This window comes from Telmatherina bonti, assembly GCF_933228915.1.
Source record: "Telmatherina bonti genome assembly, chromosome: 2".
NCBI lineage: Eukaryota > Metazoa > Chordata > Actinopteri > Atheriniformes > Telmatherinidae > Telmatherina > Telmatherina bonti.
Window position 1 is genome coordinate 12,890,743 of NC_136620.1, and position 20,175 is coordinate 12,910,917.

Genomic DNA, 20,175 nt, shown 5'->3' on the forward strand with positions numbered 1-20,175 from the left:
AATAAGGAAAATGTGGAAACCCATGCTAATAAAGTCCTGTGTCTGTGCAAAAACTAGAGTCAAATGTTTTCTTTTTGTCCAGATTAGAAGTGAATGAGTTGAGACCTGAGGTCACAGTAAATCTATTTTAAGGTTTAAAATGGACATAGGGTTATTAGGCACGGGGCCAGATTGTGGTGTAAGCCTTCCTACTAAATGGCTTGTTTGCAGTGTGTTTGCCATAACACGCTCACACAAAACTGGCCTCTGCGTTCCGTTCCCACTCTCATTGGTCAACTGATACGTCCGTCATATTTTCCCAGCCTAAAGTCGTGTCTGATTGGCTGAAGGGACACCTACGGCGGTGGCGCAAACGCCATTGGTTGAAAAACTAGGTTAGTGGTCCGACAGGCATGACGGTGAAGAGAAACTGGGTCACCGATTGAAAATCGTTTATGTCACAGTTCTGTGTGTTGCTATTACACATTACCAGCGACTTTCAATGGATAGACGGATTTCATTGGATATTTTGTAAGTATAAAAAGAGAACAAGGCAATGTTGTATTGATAAGACATCTCCGTGGCTTTGCTGGGGTTTAATCCATCATTGGTATCGTCGATGTTTAGTCAGCGCTGTGGTCATGTCAGTGTGGTTTAGTGGAGCAGCAGGAGGAGGGACCTTAGCTCGCTGGCCAAGTCTTAGCTGTATGCTAATACTAGCTTTCCAGATAATTTGCTGCAATGCATCAAGCGTAGGAAATACGCTTTTAGCTAGTTAAGATGTCATTAAATGCTGCCAGTAATCACCGAGATGTAAAGAAAGCCCACGCGAAGGTAAGTGACGGTCCGTGGGACAAACGTGACCTACGTGGGAACGACTAGAGTACTCTGTGCTAAACGCTAGCAATGTAAACAGGCCTTGATGGGTATCTCGCACACGGTTTCTTCGACAGCATCCATCCTGCTGTGATAACTTCTAAGCTCCCTCCACATCTCTGTTCAAATGTCACACACATATTTATTCGCAATCCTTGCTGTAATCTTTGATTTGGTGTTTCGAAACACTACAACGAAGCGTGTTAAGTGATGATTTATCGTGACAACATTGGCACTGGCGGAGGAAATGTGGCGACCGCCCACAGTCCCAGCGGTCTCTGCCAGGAGATGCTCCAAAAGTGGCTTTTGTGTTTCATTGTTCGGCAGGGACTATGAATGATATGTAAAGTATAATTTTAGCTCAAATAGGATGCGAACCTTCACGTAAAAGTTCATGATACCAACATTGAATAATATAATGAAAACTCTTGTAATACAATGACTTCGCTATTAATATTTCATTGTCTTAATTTATTAAAACTGTTCTTACTAAATTAAATTTATTTGAATATTTCTTCATTTGTCTTATTTGTTGCTAGAATTGTCTCAGTATCTTAAAGTCTATATCAAAGTGACAATATTATTGATGTATTTATTTAAGATATTGCTGTTTCACGCTAGCTGCCTTAATTCACAAAGTGTCAGATAAATATGAGCTCAGCATTTTTTTCTAAACAGTAGATTTTTCTTTTCTTTAAGAAAGCAGCTTGAGCAATAAGATAATCCCAGTCGTAAAATTTTACTTGTAATTATCAACTTTATTACATGATGCTTGGCCAAATCCTGCAGAAATCAAATTTGGGCAAATTAAAAATTGAGCTAACATCAGACAAACTTCAATTGTACATAGTCAAATGAACCTGCAGGATGTACAAAAAGCAGGGATGGATGGGCTGTAGTTCAGACTGAATTTGCAAAACGCATTGGGTTGAACTCATGATTGAAAATGAATAAATGTCTAACCCACTGTTAATAACAGGAACAGAGAAATGGCTTTAGTGTACGCATCTTTTTAAAATGATAGCTGCAGTGTGTCTTGTAGGAGGAGAGCCAGTAGGTTTCCGATTAGTTCTGTCTCCACGTGTTCAAACAAATGGATAGTGAGACCTGTTGGGATGTATTGAAGGGTTGTAATGTATGAGTATGCGAAAGATTCAGAAAAAGATTTTCATGCTAACTCATAGGGCTGTGACGGTGTGCTTTTGTCCTGATTCGAGTCCGATTTCTTTGGGTGCCGATTCGATTAAATTGCGATTCTCACAATTCTTCGATATTGCTGATTTTTGTAGATTACAAACAAAATAAATGTATAAAACTTTTTTTTTCTTTTTTTTTTCTGCTCGTTATTTTTCTTGATTTCAGTTAGGAAAAACAACACAGTAGCCAGACCATCATTCTGCTGCTATAATACCCAAGAAGAAAAGTTAAAATATTGATAAAAACTATAAAAATGAGAAAAATTTTATAGTAGATTATATTTATCTATTTGAATTTTTTTTTTTTTTTTTTTTTTACAAAAAATTGTGAAGCAAAAAAATCCTGATTTTCCCATTCGAAATTTCTCACCCTGACTAATTCATAAGATTCATGGGTGCTAGAAGGTGGAAGGCTTATTCTGACAACACAAAACACATGGTGGAGAACAGCCATTTTCCTCTATTTGGAGTCTTCAGGCAACGTTTTCTAGCTGAACAGGCTGAAATGTGGTAAAAGCTGTATTTTTATGTGCACTGAAACTGAGAAACTTGCAAGGTTGTGTATGCAGCAACATGCAGGTCTTTATATACCACACACTGCATACACTTTCTCACCACTTCTATCAGCTGTTTATTAAAACTATCTGTTCAACCGCACATCAATGAAAATGTGGAAGTAACAACTTTCTGCTTCACGCTTTTCTGTGTTAACCCCACCACCTCAAATGTCGGACCAATCACACAACACTTGAAGAAAGTTCTGCTCAGCTGAGAACAAGCCAACTACATCCAAGGACATGACGTCATTTTATTCTCGTTGCCTGTATGTTTAGTCTTTAGGACAAGGGAGTAAACTTCAACCTTTATTTGCCAATAGTTGTTTGCATTTTTTTTTTTTTTTTTTTTTTTTTAGCCAGAAGCTCTTATGGCAAAATGATGACCATCTTCTCATAGTAAAGCGTTCTTTAAAAAATTCTTCCATCCAGGCAACGTTTTGGATAACCCCCCAACATTTCTGAGATTTCATGAAAATTTAATCTAAATCTACGAATAACCTTTTGAGTGATATTGCGAACCGACAGACCAACAAACAAACCAATGCGGCTGAAAACATGATGACTGCCTCGGTGGAGGTAACAACATTTGTCTATTTAACCTGAACGGTATCAACGCATTATTGATTTTTAGGTTTCTTTGTTCTCCTGTATTGTTGTCTAAATAAGCAATGATAACATTTTCCTTCATGTCATTTATTTAGTTTTCCGCTTCTTGCTTGCTGTCTGGCATTTGTGTGTCGGTAGAGTCATGCGACTCCAAACAAGCCTTGCCATCTTGATTAGCCGGATCAAGTTTTTGTTTTCCCAGTCACTGAGCTTTGAAGCGTCATTTGCTTTGACCTATTCCCTTGTAGTTTACAACAGCTGAATCAAGTTCAACAAGTTCAACTTTAAAAACAGATCATCATAAAAGCAGTGTATCCAGGAAAGTCATTTGAATCACTTCTGACTGAAGCTAAATGACCTTGTCGGTAATTGGCTATTACGACTAAGTAGCTCTGCCAAGTTAAACAAGTCTGGATATTAGCTCAATATCTGCCTGATAAGAAGTGTATAAAGTCTTAATTAGAGTTTATATGTGTTTGCTGCACTTGTCAAACGTGTCACACTGACATATCTACCCAGAGATTTGGCACAAGCTCAGTTTAGTTAGAAAAAACCTCTTGTATGTGACTCTTGTATCTTGCTGAGAAGTTGAGACATAGATCAAGTCTGAGATAACAAGACATGATAGCAAGTCTTCCCTGTTGGAGTTCACTTGCTAGCAGGATTTTAAAATGCAGTTTGAGTTGCAGTGAATCCACCAGTGATGTGTATTGTTTTACCTGAGAGAAGAGAGAGGAAAAAAAAAAAAAACTAGCTATAAAAGCTAAAAAATCCTTTCACTTTCAGATTTACATAAAACTCCATGACAGTGACATTACAGTTAAAAATGCAAGCAGTAAGCTTTTTTTCTATTAAGTTTATTGATTTTTTTAAAAATCTTTTTTTAAGACGCTTATTTAATCTTTTCAAGCTTTTACACACCAATGTTTCAGGCTGAGTTTGCTACACCCAAACGTGCACAAATATTTTGACCCCTTGCCTAATTCTTTGTACAATTAGTTTATCTGAGATCATATGTAGTCTTTCACAGGGTTGCTCCACCCAAACGCAACAATATGCACACAGGAATTAAATAAAAACGGCAATTTCTCTGTTAATTCTGATTAGTTTTTAACAGCTCATTTTGTGATTTCATTACTGTCCATTTCCATAATTAACAGCATGCACATTTTATGTTTTCAATAGTCAGTTTATAAAAATCTGTTGACTCTAAAACCAAAGCATGCTATAAGCTCCTGCCTTGCTGACGCTCAAATCCCAAAACAAAGTAGTTCAGGTTAATGCAGTGAGCTTTTGTTGTGCAAATGAAACCAGACTGAAAGGGATTTCAAGTATTTGCAGCTTTATTCAACATAAAAGACAGAAGTTGTACTCTTCTTCTTTGGTGTTTTTGGTGGGTGTGTCCTGCAGACTAATCACTGTTAGCTGTCTACACAAAGATGCTCTGCCGAAAGGATGAGTAGTTTGAACAAAAATGAAAGTACTTCATTGTTGACCTTATTGCAGTTCATTAAAAAAAAAAAAAAAAAAAAAAATCAGTTTCTTTTTTTTTTTTTTTTGTCTTGTCCAGCATTTAGGCAAGCAGAATGATGGTCTGGATGCTGTGTTCTGCTGAGCAAATTTTCTCTGCCAAGGGAAGCTTTATAGATATAATGATCCCCTTGACTTTCTGATTTTTTATTTTATTTCTATGTTTATTTTGTATTGTTGTTTGAATTGTTGAGTTTGTACTGCTGGACCAGAGAGGACAGACAAAAGACAGAAAGAGAAAGGAGAAGAAACACCTCATAAGAAAAGGGAAAGAGATAAAGGGAGAGAAAAGGGAGAGAAAAAAACAACAACTAAAAAATAACCCAAAAACAAAAAGAAAGAAAACAACCTACAGATGTATACATACACACATACAGGCACACACATACATATACACACACATACACACGCATACATACACATACATATACACACACGTATACACACATAATATATATATACACACAAATATATACATATGTACACATATACATATACACATACATACATTTACACACACACCTCTATGCACAAATCAGTTTCCAAAAGGTTGTGCAAAGTTTTGATGGTGTAAGTTTTGGTGTTTGAGCGTTCTGTATGTAAACATGTCTGACTGATGGATGAAGATTCACGCTGAGTGTTGTTGCAACATGTCAGTTTGCGTGGAAATTAAATTAACATCAAATTGGACATATCTGACATGGTTAAGGCTTGTCCCCAGATATGGCTGACAAATTCTGGTCACCAGTTCAACAAGTGATGCATCTCCGAAAATATGTCTGGTTGTCCTGCAACACTTCGAACACAATGCCAGTGTTTAAGCAGAATGCTGAATGTCTTGTACTGTGGGATGACTTGTGCTTTTCCATCCCTGACCACAGATTACAGAAAGAGTGGTTTTATTTTCAGTGACATAATGGGATCATCTAATGGGCCTTTTTATATTTGTAAGAAATGCTGACAGAGAAATTTAGGGCTGTCGTTAACCTCGAGGTTTATGTCTGTTGCACATTACATGTAAAAAAGTGCTTTATATATAAAACATTAAAAGAAATGTGCAAAATTAGACAAATAATAGAAGACTAAAATAATTACACTAATAAACATTAATTGTGAGGTAAATTTAGTGAGCCATTGTAGGCCCACTTGTTTAATTCTATTCTATTCTATTCTGTTCTATTCTATTCTACAGTCATATACAGCAGATGCAAAATGACTGTAGAATTGATCCAAAGCGACTTGCATAAGAGAGTGAAATTCTGAAACAGTTGAGTTGAAATGGCAATATTGTTCATGTTTTACCATGATACAAATTCACTACAATTACAGGTTAAACGGCTAATTTTGCTGTAGAATACAACTGTGATGTTATAACCTATTAAGGTCCCCTTTAATTTGGAAGTGAAATTGTACACATCCATAAAGTAGCATTCAATTCAACTTTATTTATATAGCGTCAAATCACGGCAATGCCATCTCAAGACGCTTTACAGACAGAGGAGAAAACATAATGAAGGCCAATTCATAACAGCCTATATAAGGAAACCAACAGATTGAGTTGAGTCCAACTCAATCTCCCATCCTGAGCAAGCACACTGGCAACAGTGGGAAGGAAAAAACTCCTTTTTAACAGGAAGGAAACCTCCGGCAGAATCCGGCTCAGGACAGGCAGCCATCTGCCTCTGCTGTGTGGGGGGAAGAGGACAGAAAGACAACAGACAACAGGAAGTGCTACTCCCGGCCAGGGAGACCTGCTGAGACAGGAGACATACATGTTGCAAATGATGCAACACTGTTATGGGGGGGGGGGGGGTGGGTAAAAGAAAGAGATAAAGAGAAAAAGAAAGAAGCTCAGTGTATCAGGAAATGTCCCTCAGCAGTCTAAACCTATAGCAGCATAACTAAGGGATGCTAACCATCCCTAGCTATAGGACTTATCAAAAAGATAAGTCTTCAGCCTAGTCTTAAAGGTGGGGAGGGTGTCTGCTTCCCTAACACTAACTGGGAGCTTATTCCATAAGAGAGGGGCCTGATAACCAAAGGCTCTGCCTCCTGCTCGGCTCTTTGAGACTCTAGGAACCACAAGTAAGCCTGCAGTCTGCGAACGAAGTACTCTGCTTGGTATATAAGGAACAATGAGGTCTTTGATATATAGTGGTGCCTGGTTGTGGAGGGCTTTATATGTAAGGAGAAGGATTTTAAATTCTATTCTAGATTCAACAGGCAGCCAATGAAGAGAGGCTAAAACTGGAGAAATATGATCTCTCATGCTGGTTCTGGTCAGGACTCTGGAATTCTGGATCAGCTGAAGGCTTTTCAGGGCATATTTAGGACAGCCCAGTAATAGAGAGTTACAGTAATCTAGTCTCGAAGTAACAAAAGCGTGAACCAGTTTTTCTGCATCACTCCGAGACAGAATGTCCCTAATTTTGGCTATATTATGTAAATGAAAGAAGGCTGTTTTAGTAACCTGCTTAATATGTGGGCCAAAGGACAGGTCAGGGTCAAATATTACTCCAAGGTTTCTCACTGTAGCACTGGAAGCTAAAGTAATGCCATCCAGGTTCATTACAAAACCGGAAAATTTAGCTCTGAGTTTTTCAGATCCAACGAGAATTACTTCAGTCTTATCTGAGTTTAAGAGGAGAAAATTTCTAGACATCCAAGTCTTTATGTCTATGAGACAATTTTGTAGCCTATTGGGCTGATTTGTTTCATCTGGTTTAAAGGATAAGTATAGTTGAGTATCATCTGCATAACAATGAAAGTTTATTCCATGCTGTCTTAATAATTTTGCCTAAAGGGAGCATATATAGCGTGAAGAGTATTGGTCCAAGTACAGAACCTTGAGGAACTCCATGACTTACTGTAGTTTGGGAGGAGGACTTGTCATTTACATGAACAAACTGAAGTCTATCAGATAAATATGATTTAAACCAGCTTAACGCTGTACCTGTAATTCCAATCACCTGTTCTAGTCTTTGTAACAGAATGTTATGATCGACTGTATCAAATGCAGCACTAAGATCAAGCAAGATAAGTACGGACACAAGTCCTTTGTCTGAGGCCATAAGAAGGTCATTAGTAACTTTCACCAATGCTGTCTCAGTACTATGATGAGCTCTAAATCCTGACTGAAACTCCTCGCATAAATTATTTCTGCTCAGGTGGGCATGTAGCTGAGCTGAAACTATTTTCTCCAGAATTTTGGACATAAACGGGAGGTTAGATATAGGTCTATAATTTGCTATCACCTCTGGATCCAGAGATTGCTTTTTAAGTAAAGGCTTGATTACAGCAGTTTTAAATGATTGTGGTACATATCCTGTCACTAAAGACATATTGATAAGATTTAGTAGTGATGTATTAATTAAAGGGAAAATGTCCTTAAAGAGGCTCGTTGGGAGAGGGTCTAAGATACAGGTGGATGGTTTAGATGAAGCTATTATTTTAGTTAGTTCAGAGGGTTGGACAGGACAGAAACTATTTAGACACAAGTCAGATCCTGGTTCTAAGGATGCTTCGGAGACCACAACAGGCTCAACATTATAGGTAGAAGGAAGAGTATTGTGAATTTGATCTCTAATAGTGTCAATTTTATTCCTGAAAAAATACATGATGAAAAAATACATGAAATCATCACAGCTAAGTGAGAAAGGAATACATGGCTCAACAGCGCTCCGGCTCCTAGTAAGCCTGGCTACAGTGCTGAAAAGAAACCGAGGGTTGTTTTTGTTTTCCTCTATCAATGATGAATAATAAGCTGTTCTTGCCGTACGTAAGGCTTTTTTTGTATACGATTAAACTTTCTTTCCAGGTTAAGTGAGACTCCTCTAGTCCTGATGAACGCCATCTGTTTTCCAAACGCCTTGATGCCTGTTTTAGAGCTCGAAGCTGGGAATTAAACCAGGGAGCCTTCATAATCTTACCTAATTTCTTCTTCTTTAGGGGAGCAACATTATCCAAGGTTGTACGCATTGAAGCTGTTATAGTATCAGCATGTTGATCAATCTGAGCAGGAGTAAGGCTTAAAGGGGGACTCTCAGTCATGCTAACACATGGTAGAGGTGAAAAAATTGATTCAATTGATTGTTTAAATTTTGTAATATTATTGTCTGATAAACATCTACTATAGTAGAATTTATTTTTGGTCAGTGAGTAATCAAATAAAGTGAATTCAAAGGTTAACAAGAAGTGATCAGACAAGACAGGGTTTTGAGGAAATACTTTGAGCTTATCAGTCTCAATACCATATGTTAGAACAAGATCAAGAGTGTGACCATGAGAGTGAGTGGCACCATTGACATTTTGTGAAAACCCAATTGAGTTTAGAATAGAGCTAAAGGAAATGTTTAAACTATCATTTTCAACGTCAACATGAATATTAAAATCACCTAGTACAATGACCTTATCAGTAGTCAGCACAAACTCAGACAAGAGATCAGAGAATTCGGTCAGAAACTCGGAGTAAGGTCCAGGTGGGTGATACACTAATGCTAAAAGGAGCGGTTTCTCTGAATTCCATTTTGGATGAGATAAATTTAATGTCAGGAATTCAAAGGATTTATAGTTAGTTTTGTGCTTAGGATTAATTAAAAATTCTGACTTAAAAATAGCTGCAACACCTCCTCCTCTGCCTGTAGTTCTAGGAATGTGAAAGTTTAAATAGTTAGCTGGCGTAGCTTCATTAATACTAACATAATCCTCTTGCTGTAACCAGGTTTCCGTAAGACAGAATAAATCAATGTGGTGATCACCTATCAAGTCATTGACTAATAAAGACTTATTTGGGAGGGATCTAATATTCAGTAGGCCACACTTTATTGTCTTATTTTCAGATTTTATTAGATCCATTGTTTTTATTTTTATGAGGTTTTCACGATTAACCCCAGAAGTGTTTTTGTGTTGTTTAATTCTTACTGCTGGGAAGTTGTATAAGGTCGGAATGGGGTTTTGGGTGGGCGGCGGCAGGTGGGAAGCTGCAGAAAAGTGTGTAGGACTACAATTCTGCCTCCTGGTCCCAACCCTGAGTTGTCAATTTAGCTGATTAATAAAAGAGTCCATATTGCTAGATAAGAGAGCGGCTCCATCCAACGTGGGATGGATGCCATCTCTCCTAATAAGACCAGGCTTTCCCCAAAAAGCGCTCCAATTATCTATAAAACCCACGTTGTTATCGGGACACCACCTAGACAACCAGCGGTTGAAGGATGACATGCGGCTAAACATGTCATCGCTGATTAAATTTGGCAAGGGACCAGAGAAAACTACGGAGTCCGACATGCTCTTGGCAAAGTTACACACCGAAGCAACATTAATTTTAGTGACCTCCGATTGGCATAACCGGGTGTCGTTACCGCCGTCGTGAATTACAATCTTACGGTATTTACGTTTAGCCTTAGCCAGCAGTTTCAAATACGATTCGACGTCGCCCGCTCTGGCCCCAGGAATGCATTTGACTATGGTCCCCGGTGTCTCTAGAGCCACGTTTCTGACTATGGAACTACCTATAATCAGGGTTTCTGCCTCAGCGGGTGTGTCGCCGAGCGGGGAAAATCTGTTAGAAACGTGAACAGGTCGGTGGTGGCCAGTGGGTTTTGGTTTGGGGCTACGCTTCCGCCTGACCGTCGTCCAGCCCGCCTCGGCTCCCGGCTGCGCGGGAACTGCTGAGGGACGGCTGCCCTGGCTGGTAGCTCCGCACTGGCTAATGGGGGCTTGCTGACTAACTGCTTCCCTAACTGAGTGCGGAGCTGGGCTTCTAACTCACAGAGCCTCGCCTCCAAGGCTGCCAAGCTGCTACACTTAATACACCTACCGTTATCACTAAAGGAGGCGGAGGAGTAGCTAAACATCAGACACACCGAGCAAGAAAAGGCAGGGGACCGGGGTGTGGGAAGAGAGCTAGCAGCCATGCTAAAACCGAGTGCTTGAGCTGTTTAAGTCAGTAAACAGAAAGCCAAAGATCCCAAAAATAAATGCAATATATAGAACAATGGTTTGGGAAGATATTGTGCGCTAAAGTGAGTGGTTGGTTAACAATAGATAGAAGTTAGAAAGAAGTTAAAGGAGCCAACGGCTCGTAGCAATCCGCAGTGACACACGCTAGGGAAACAGGAAATGACACAATACGTTACCGCAACGCCAGCGCGTCCAGACAACGCCGCATCCATTAGGTGATCCTACTCCAGTTGTTTTTATGTGAAACTAGCATTTGTATGTTTAATCTACTTCTACATTAGCTCTGTTTTTACAACTCATCAGCCTACGACTATCTTTCATATTTTGTTTTTTGTTGTGAAATAACATAAATGCTCAAAAAACCCCAACAGTAACAGTATGAATACAGTTGGAGTTCTCAAATATTCACTTTTTCATTAACTTCTATTGTTGGGTATTGTTCTTGAGTTCAGGGGTGCAGAGCCGAACCGAACCTTCTCAAATATTGCAGGCTATGTGAACACCATGTAGTGAAACGTATGTTAGAAAAAGAAATTGCACGTTTAGCTTAACGGCTCTAAAGAGGTGCTTGTAAAGCTGGACTTAAAAGGGAGACAAGTCAGGTAAGCTGCCAACTTTGCCTGATTAATCCTAAAGCTTAGCAGCTTCTGCCAGACCCACATAGGGGGTGTTTTTATGGAGCCACCATACATCTCAAGTCAAATGTTAAATGTATTGTGTATCATGAATATTCTTATCGTTTATTTTGGCTCATCAGTTTTTAAACATTAGAAACCAGACCAGCATACTTGAAAGTAGTACTGTCTATCTTTTGGAGCTCATTAGTATCCATTTGACTGGTTTTGGTGGCACAGTAATATTTATTATGCCCTTTTGTATCTGAGGTGATGTATCATGTTACAGCTGAGTATCCCTTCATGCCAGCTTATTTAACAACGTAATGGAAGAGGACTTTTTTGGAGAAAAAAGGAAGAAAGGGACAGAGCAGGAGATTTAAAAAAAAAAAAAAGATTTAACATCAGACTGACTTTTATTTACTGGAGAGCACTCAGAGAAGAGATGGATGCTGTTAATGGGCGGCTCACAGAGAAAATCAATCCAGCCGTTCTTCCTTTAGAACAATACATAGATATTAGGGCTGCAGAATTCATCAGATTTTTATCGTGTCATGATTTTGTTGGCCACAATTAAAAAAAACTTGATCGTCAACAATATTTACACAAAATGCGAGCTCTGCTGCATGCGTCTCTCAGGTTCTCAAACAATAGTCTGCCAACCACCACGGGGCTAACGCGTGGTTAAGGCTTCATTAAGCTCCCTAAATACAAAGCGCGCACCTTTTATCAGCGGGCAGTTAAGTATTGTTGGATTGGTTGGACATTTGAGGTGGGCCTTAAGGAAAAGCATGAAGCGTTAAGATGCCGCTTCCGCATTTTTCCTGTTGCAGGTAAAACTGATTGTTTTGATTAAACAGCTGATCAAGGTGGTAAAAAATACAAAATACACAAACCCTGCCGCGTCCACAACATGCCCTGCCACGGACGAAGTTGCTCGTTAAATATGAAATAAGCAGCTTCATTGCACAAAAAGCGGACATCGCCGCCCGCATTGATCCCGCCCGACTTCAGCGAAGCTTCTTGTGGAGGTTGTAACAAGCTTTAGACTGTTGAGAGCAAGTCATGTCGAGAATGGAAAATACAGCTGCATCTAAACACTGGATAAGAAATATAAGATCCCTTCGTGTAATTACTTTCCTAAAGGGGCGTTGCTAGCACTGTATGAAAAATGTCGAGGGAATAGAGAGGGAGCACTATATCAATATAAAAAGTGTGTGTATATACATATATACACAAACACATATGTGTATATGTGTGTTTGTGGATGTACAGTTGCCAGGTACGTTGTTTCCAAGTGGTGCATATTTTTCCAGACACAATGAATGATCATTAGTAATAATTGTGATTACAATATTGATCAAAATAATTGCGATTATTTTTTTGGTCACAATTGTGCAGCCCTAATAAATATACAAGGTTACACCACATGATGGTCTATCTCAAAATAGACCACTGTTGATTTACATGATAACTTAGGGGTGTTTATGTACTAGAATGCTGTCTACTCTGACATGTAGTGTGCTAGGAAAATGGCCTATAACCTAGGGGCCATTCACATGGCACCAAATTGAAGTAAAGCTGCAGAAGTATTTTAGCTAATCACCCTTTCATCCACACAAAATTTGGGATTAACCTCCATGAAAATGATCATGTTTGAATCCAGGTACCAAGGTGGATCGGTTTGAACCCTGTACCTGTCTGTATTTCACCAGGACAGTGTAACCACACAACTATAGGATATGACATCAATGGGACAAACGTGTGCCAAACACAACAGTATAATATGTAGTGATGCTACTCCAGACAATCCTGGCTTGTTTACAGCTTTTACAACTGTATTGCACAGTTGTACCATCAACAGCAGGAGAAAGCAAATATGAAGAACAGCATATGTCAGATGTAACATGAATGTTATACTTCATGAACTTCCTGCAACACACAGTGTCCCTTATTTGCACACATGCTAATTCTTGTTCTAACTTTGGAGTTCGACTTTTTAATCATCATAGTACCCTCCATAGCCTTGTATGTACTACAGCGGTTTTGGAGGGGTGGTAAAGCTTTTCTTCTAGTTTTCGCTACGATTTTCACACCTCTGCGTCGTATGAACTTAGGGTTGCATTCACATCAGCATAGTCCCCTAGACCCGGTCAAATTGGGGACTCAGCTCAGTATTGGGGGGGTGTATCCATGCAGACCAAGATCGCATTCATGCTGCACTTTGGTCAAACAAGGCTAACCTTTAGTATAACTTAACCCCATTCCCATCAAAAGGTGGCGCTGCACAAGTATTTAGCAAAAGAGAGGACAAGACCCATTTGTGGGAGAAAACTCAGTTTCTTCTACTTGCGAGCTAAACATGGAGACAAAATTATCACTGTTTAATGTTTTTGTTTTTTTTGTTTTTTTTTTATGCAGGTATACTACAGAAGCACTCACAATGCTATGCCAAAAGCAGGAAGTGACTTTTTTTGTAGTCCATTTCCTGCGTTTGTTGGCGGACCGAGTCCGGTTCTTTGATCCAAATCAGAATTTGTTTGGTGCATTCATATTTCCCCAAACGAAGCGAACTTTCCGAGCAAACAGACTAGGATTCGAATCAAAAAGGCTCATGTGAATGTGCCCATAGCCTTATTTTGCGTACCCTGTTTGCAACAGTGATTCAACAATCCATCCGCTTCCCCATGGTGGCTGCCACATATTCATTCTGTGTGTATGTTCATGCTTTTCATTGGTCCACATGACTTCCTTTACAGTGTCTTTGTCCATAACCTCTTACACTCTTAAAATATAATCTTTTGGCTGTGAAGTTAATTTTCACCTTCCAGTGTTTTTAGCCACCAACATTGTATTTCCCCATCCATTTAGTTCCATTTTACAATACTCATTCATTCCTTCATTATCCGTACTCCGACCTTCTTGCTGTGAGGCCACGGTGCTAACCACTATGCTACCATGCAGCCCGTTTTACAGTACTGTCCATTGTAATGATACAGAACTATGAGGTGATTATCCCCGACAGAATTGATAGGCTTTCAGCTTATTTCTGCTACATTGTTGCATTTTAATAATATGCACATTAATCTTTAAAAACTCACTTCTAGTCATCTTTCTGTCTCTGTCAATGTTTGCTCTTAATATTTGCTGGGCTGATTTGGATCTGAAGAGCTTCAGGACAGGTCACAGTTTTGGACTCTTTCTCACTGTCAATGAGCTGTTTCTAAGAAAATTTTGTGGTGCGATATGATTCACTGTTCTGAAGGCAGATCCTGGCAGGGAGAGCGATTACTATGAAGTGTGAATGCCCAAATGCAGTGTTTAAGTAGGTGGCATGTTTGCCAGCTCGCTGTTAACATTAAAACAATATGATTAATTCTACCCATTTGGATTGTCACAAAACAACAATTTCAAGCTTTGTACTAAAGACTTTGCTCAATACTATTTTTGATACTACACGGGGGGGGGGAGTCAGAACACCACACAAATAACATCACAAGCCATATTAAAAATAATAAATCAGAAAATACACTAAGATTGTAAAATAAATGTGTTTATATTAAAGCTCTTTTAACATCGGCAGCTAAACTCAATGTAGTGTAAAAAATGCAAAACTATAAGAAACTTCAACACCTTTAAGTGGTTTTCTTTTCTTCGCAGTACTTGATAACAGATCATTCATTCATTATCAAACACACATTCAAATAAAACAAAAACAAAGAGTTTAATGCTCTTAATGATTAATTCTACTGCTGATACAAGTAACAACACAATTAGTGGCCCAGTGTATTGGCTGGCCAAAGGTATTAGTCGATCCTTAACACTATTACAACGTAACAGGTAGAACTTGACTTTAGTTTAGCATGATATTAATCAAACTTTGCATTGTGTAATCTCTGTGTTACTGCTCACACCAAACCAAAATGATCTTGCAGTATAATTCCACAATGAATACTCATTCAGTAGCATTTATATTTAAGAGTAGTTATTCTTCATTTACCTTTTGAAAGAAGTCTTTTCAGAGGCAGTTTACCTTTTTAGCATTTGCAGCTGAGCTTATTCTTGTGATACTCAACGCATTCAAGTTGCGGTTATGAAAAAAAGTGCAGATTTATTTTAAGTTCTGACAGACATTAAGCCCTATTTGTTTAATATCTGCTTGTTGTTATTATTATTTGTTGTGTATTTTTTATTTTATCTTGTTCCCATTCTTCACTCACAATTGCATGATATGAGCAGCATATAAAGAACAATATAATGTTTAGTTTCTAAAGAGATTAGATCCCATTTTCTTATGTTGCTGATTTGAATAAGTAAATATCTCTAAATAAAACATGTTGCTAGGGAGGCATTTTAAAGCTTGTATTGATATTGTGACATTTCTCAAAATCCCTAAATGCATTAAGTATTTGCTAAATCATTTTCCATCTTTCCAAAAAGCCTTCATCGCTGGTTCAGGTGACAGTGTTAGAGGTTTGGCAGCCGAGATGCTGTCTGGATGTTTCCCTGGTTCAATAACAGGTTTTCTGGCTGCTTCCTGACTGTCTGAGTGGGTGTATCGTGTGGAACAGGGAAATGAAGCTGAATGGCTTGCTGACTCACTGATGAGGTAAAAGTAGGTGGTGGATGGAAACTGAGGCAGGCTGGTTTGAGACCATAGAGACTGAGTGACCCAGTTTCCACTCCAGCACCGCTTTCTTTCAGTGTACAATCGTGACACAGTGGTTTTCCCCTTCTAGACCTGAGTTTTGTCCCAATAAAAGAGCTCACGAAGCTCATCCTGACCTAGTACTTCAGCACCTGCCTCTTCACAGCGTTTCTTGGGCACACATTTAAGTTGCTTTGTTAGTTTGTGTTGGAGAGTTTGTTATGCCTCAAAGAAACACTTCAGTGACCTCACGAAAATTTGATTTATTTTTAAACCATACCACTGACACTTTGTAATCTATTTTTCTTAAATGTGGGCCAGTTGGTTTAATACTCAGTAGTATAAAGCTGTACTTTTACCCTTTGACTGAACGGTGGTGTTGTGGTTAGCGCCCTAGCCCCGCATAAAAAAAGTCACTGGGTTGATCCTCATCTGGACAGGGGTCCGAACAATGGCCTCTCATGTTTTGCCTTGTCATTCTCCAGGTACACTGGCTTCCTCCCACCATTTAGAGGCATGAATATTAGGTTAATTGGTCACTCTAAATTCTCAGTAGGAATGAGTGTGAGTGGCTGTTGTCTCTCTGTTGGTTATTTGACAGACTGTTGACCTGTCTGTGTGTAACCCTGCATCTCGCCTGCCAATTGCTGGGATAGGCTCCAGCTACCCCGCCCCCCTGAAATGGAATATGGAAAATGATTGAATGAACAAAGTGAAACTGCTCTCCTAGGCTTTGTTATCCAATTGACTGCTGTACTTTCCATATTTCCAGATTCCTGTTGGATGCAATAAAGATTGTTGACGTTATCAAAAATAGATGTTTTCTACTTTTTACATCCCAAAAGACGAGCAGATTAATCAGAAATTCATTTAAAGCTGGGGTAGATGATGTTGGGGAGCTAGCAAGATTTGAAAGTGGCGCCCTGTCTTGGCTCCTCCCCCTCTGGTTTTGCTCCATACGTGATACAAGGATATAGAATACATAATAAACAATGGAGTCAACAAGCAAAAGCAGCGTCAAGTGGAAGCGAAAGCGATCATAATAAACTCTAAATGCAAACACTGCAACAACTATTTCCCAGTGAAACGCCATACGGCCATAGTTTCCCCAGATGGAAGGAGATCACGGCTGCTGTTGCCAAGCACATCTGACACATAACTGATGACTGACACAAAATTACACAACTGATTTTATATTATGTATATCGTTATGGGGATATAAAATGAGCTCAATCGGGATATGAGGTTTTGGTCATATCACCCATTCCTAAATGTATATATACGTGTGTATATGTAACATTTTAGCCGAGTTGTCTTACTTTCAGCTTTTTTATAGAGTTTTTTTTGTTTTGTTTTGTTTTTTTTTGTTTGTTTTTTATCATTGTGCCCATAAATGACAGAGGTTGCAAATTATCACTTGAAAGGAAATTGTCAGTAAAGTTTGAGTATTTCCACCAAACAGAAAGCAGCAACTTTGCCAATTTAGTGTCATCATGTCTGTGTGGTTTAATTTCCATGCTGTGGTTAGTTTGTTTTCTTTTATTTGCATCAGACTGACAGAATTATCTTTCCTATTTGCAGAGGTGGACGGGTCACGCCAGTTTCTTAAGGATCAGGTCGTAGCGGGGCAGATCACATCAAAAACGAATGAAACTAGGTCAGGCTGAATCTAACCAGACTGAGACCAGATCAGAACGGAGAGGACCAGGCTGATCCAGACAATATCGGGCCCATCCAGGAGGCCTGTTCCAGTTTCCAATCCAGGTACCTAACCTGTTCCTTTTCTTTTTTCTCTTGCCATGTATAATTGCTTCCCACTCATATTTCAGAGAGGCAAACTTAAACCAGGGACTCTTGTGCATCAATGTGACTCATTTCATAGCAGCTACAGAGTAGAAAACCGACTTTCTCTTTTAATTTAACACCCTTTTAAGTAGAATGAATAAATACAGCAAAACTGTAAGAAGGAAAGACTCAATAATCAAATAGAAGTTGTGCTGCAGCTATGTAATGTTTGCCAAATGGAAATTGGAAGCCTGAATAATAATACCCTTTTAGGATCCTTGATTAAACTTCCTTTAGCCAGTCTTTATGCTTCATTTATATGATTATTGGCAAGTCATGGTAGATAACAGGAGAATTACAATCTTTCCTCGTTGATTCTGTAACAGGGAGCAAAATCAAGGTGACACTATGTGATTCCATCTTGAAGTTAGCTTTTGTTTTTTAGTTTATTTATTTATTTGGTTTTCTTTTTTGTTTTTGTATTTTTTTTTTAAACCTTTTTCCCTTAGTAGAAAATTTATTGTAATTATTGGTCAATTTTAGCTTTTAAAGGAGTAATAACCAGTGGCAGGCATAACAGAAGTATTTAGGTGTAGAAGAGGGGTGTGTTTAGGCCTAGAACAGGGTTGGGTTCATGCAATTAGCTCCCTGGGATAGCAAAATCCTGGGAGCAAAAAAAACAAAAAACAAAACAAAACTCGTTTTCGAGACTTCAGCCTTGTGGACAGTTTTGCTGCGAACAAAGCGCCCAGACGGTAAAACTCTACCGTCTTTTAAAAAGGCTTCCGGGAATGTTAACACTTCCGGCTAACACCAATACACATGTTTTAACTTGGAAAAAGTGAAATTTCTGGGTGATGACCCCTTTTATAAACTTGTAATGAATAGATGCCTGAAATTCCCACCAGTGTATTCATGTTTGCATTGACACTTTAAGGACTTAACTATTTTCCTGACTACGGACACAAGACTCCCCATATATACTATGAGCATCCCTTAGGGGAGCATCAAACGTTCTGAATGTGTTTCCTTAATGGGATTTTGGTTTTAAATTGATATGTATTGTACGTGGAAAGTTCTTAGTGTCCTGCTTAGAGTGTAGAGAGACAGTGTAGAGAATCTGGTAGGAATGTTTTCTGCTTGTAGGACACTGACTCCGTATAAGTACTTAAAAAAACAACATATTCCTTTAAAACATGTGTAGAGATGTCGGTGTCAGCTACTTATCAACACAAAATGTAAAACCAGTCATTTCTCCCACATTAAACCAGATGAAAACCACATTAAGATTAGAAATCTCTTTTCCAAGAGCGAACTGGCCAAAACGCACGTCAGCTCGTTCATAACTCGTTCATCAGGTCAGAAACTCGCCCTTTCTTCAAGAAAGTAACTGAATACGACAGAAAATCCATTATATATCCAGAAAAGTACCACAAGTTAAACAAATGTAGCACTTCTCAGGCACACCACAACCACCCACATATGTATGCGTCAAGAAATTGATATGGTTTGACCTAAATATGCATGTGAAATGATAAGTGTGACATACAGTATTTCTATATAGTTCCTTAGACAATAACAGCTTCCTGTTAATTGTAGCACCTTACCCAGATAACATTATGTCTGCCAGCTGTTGTGTTCACATCACAGTAGCTGACTCTGTCGTCTGAGCCTTTGCTTTTTTCTTTCTCATTCGTGTCTTTGCAGACTCTCAGAATGATAATTGTAAAGCCCAGCTTGACACACACGGTTTTCTATTATCTGATGGCAACCAAACCAGTTGGCCTGGTGTCTGAATGAGCACCATGTTGCTTTTTTTCTGTCAGAAATAGCAAAAAAAAACAAACTGTGTGACTAGGTCGAATCTAGAAGTATTAAGGTAACACTGAACGTGACCTAAGTCTGAATGGCTTCTTTCACACAAACAGATGACACATGATGTTGCTGATTGCCTGAATGTGGCAGAAAGATCTTTCCTAATGTGCTGTCTTTTTGTGATAATTAACTGCAGCATTTAGTGCTTTTTATCTCACTGTCTGAAAATAAAATGAAGTCAACATATGCTTGATCATTTTTGTCTTTTCTGTCATGAATGTGTATTTTATCCTCCAAACTGAGTAACCTTTATGTAAATAGGATCTGTATCTAAATGGTTGGATGCCATGATATTAATGCATTGAATGGATTGAAGGGGCTTTAAATTGATGCTTTCTTGTGTCTGCAGTTGAGGGCTCCAGAGTGGATGGAAGGAGATGATTTTAACACAGAAGCTGTGATGAACATCTGTGGTGAGTGTGACTTTGTAATGCTCTGGCAAATCATTTAAAACTGCAGACATCTGGAGCGGAGTAAGATTTTTATTTTTCTTTATTTAGGTTGTGCATAAAGTCACCGCCAATTGTTTTTTTTTTTTTTTTTTTTTGTTT

At 38.8% G+C, this 20,175-nt stretch overlaps 1 protein-coding gene across 1 annotated transcript in view; it reads left to right on the forward strand.

Moving 5' to 3' along the window:
* The first annotated feature begins 373 nt into the window (after positions 1-373).
* Positions 374-20,175, forward strand: part of bmal1a (basic helix-loop-helix ARNT like 1a) — a 44,799-nt gene continuing 24,997 nt past the window's right edge. Inside the window, exons 1-3 of the mRNA XM_079251559.1 lie at positions 374-510; positions 17,546-17,728; positions 19,974-20,037. Of these exons, the coding sequence (XP_079107685.1) occupies positions 19,992-20,037 (46 nt within the window). The 5' untranslated portion in view covers positions 374-510; positions 17,546-17,728; positions 19,974-19,991. The remainder of the gene's footprint in view (positions 511-17,545; positions 17,729-19,973; positions 20,038-20,175) is intronic.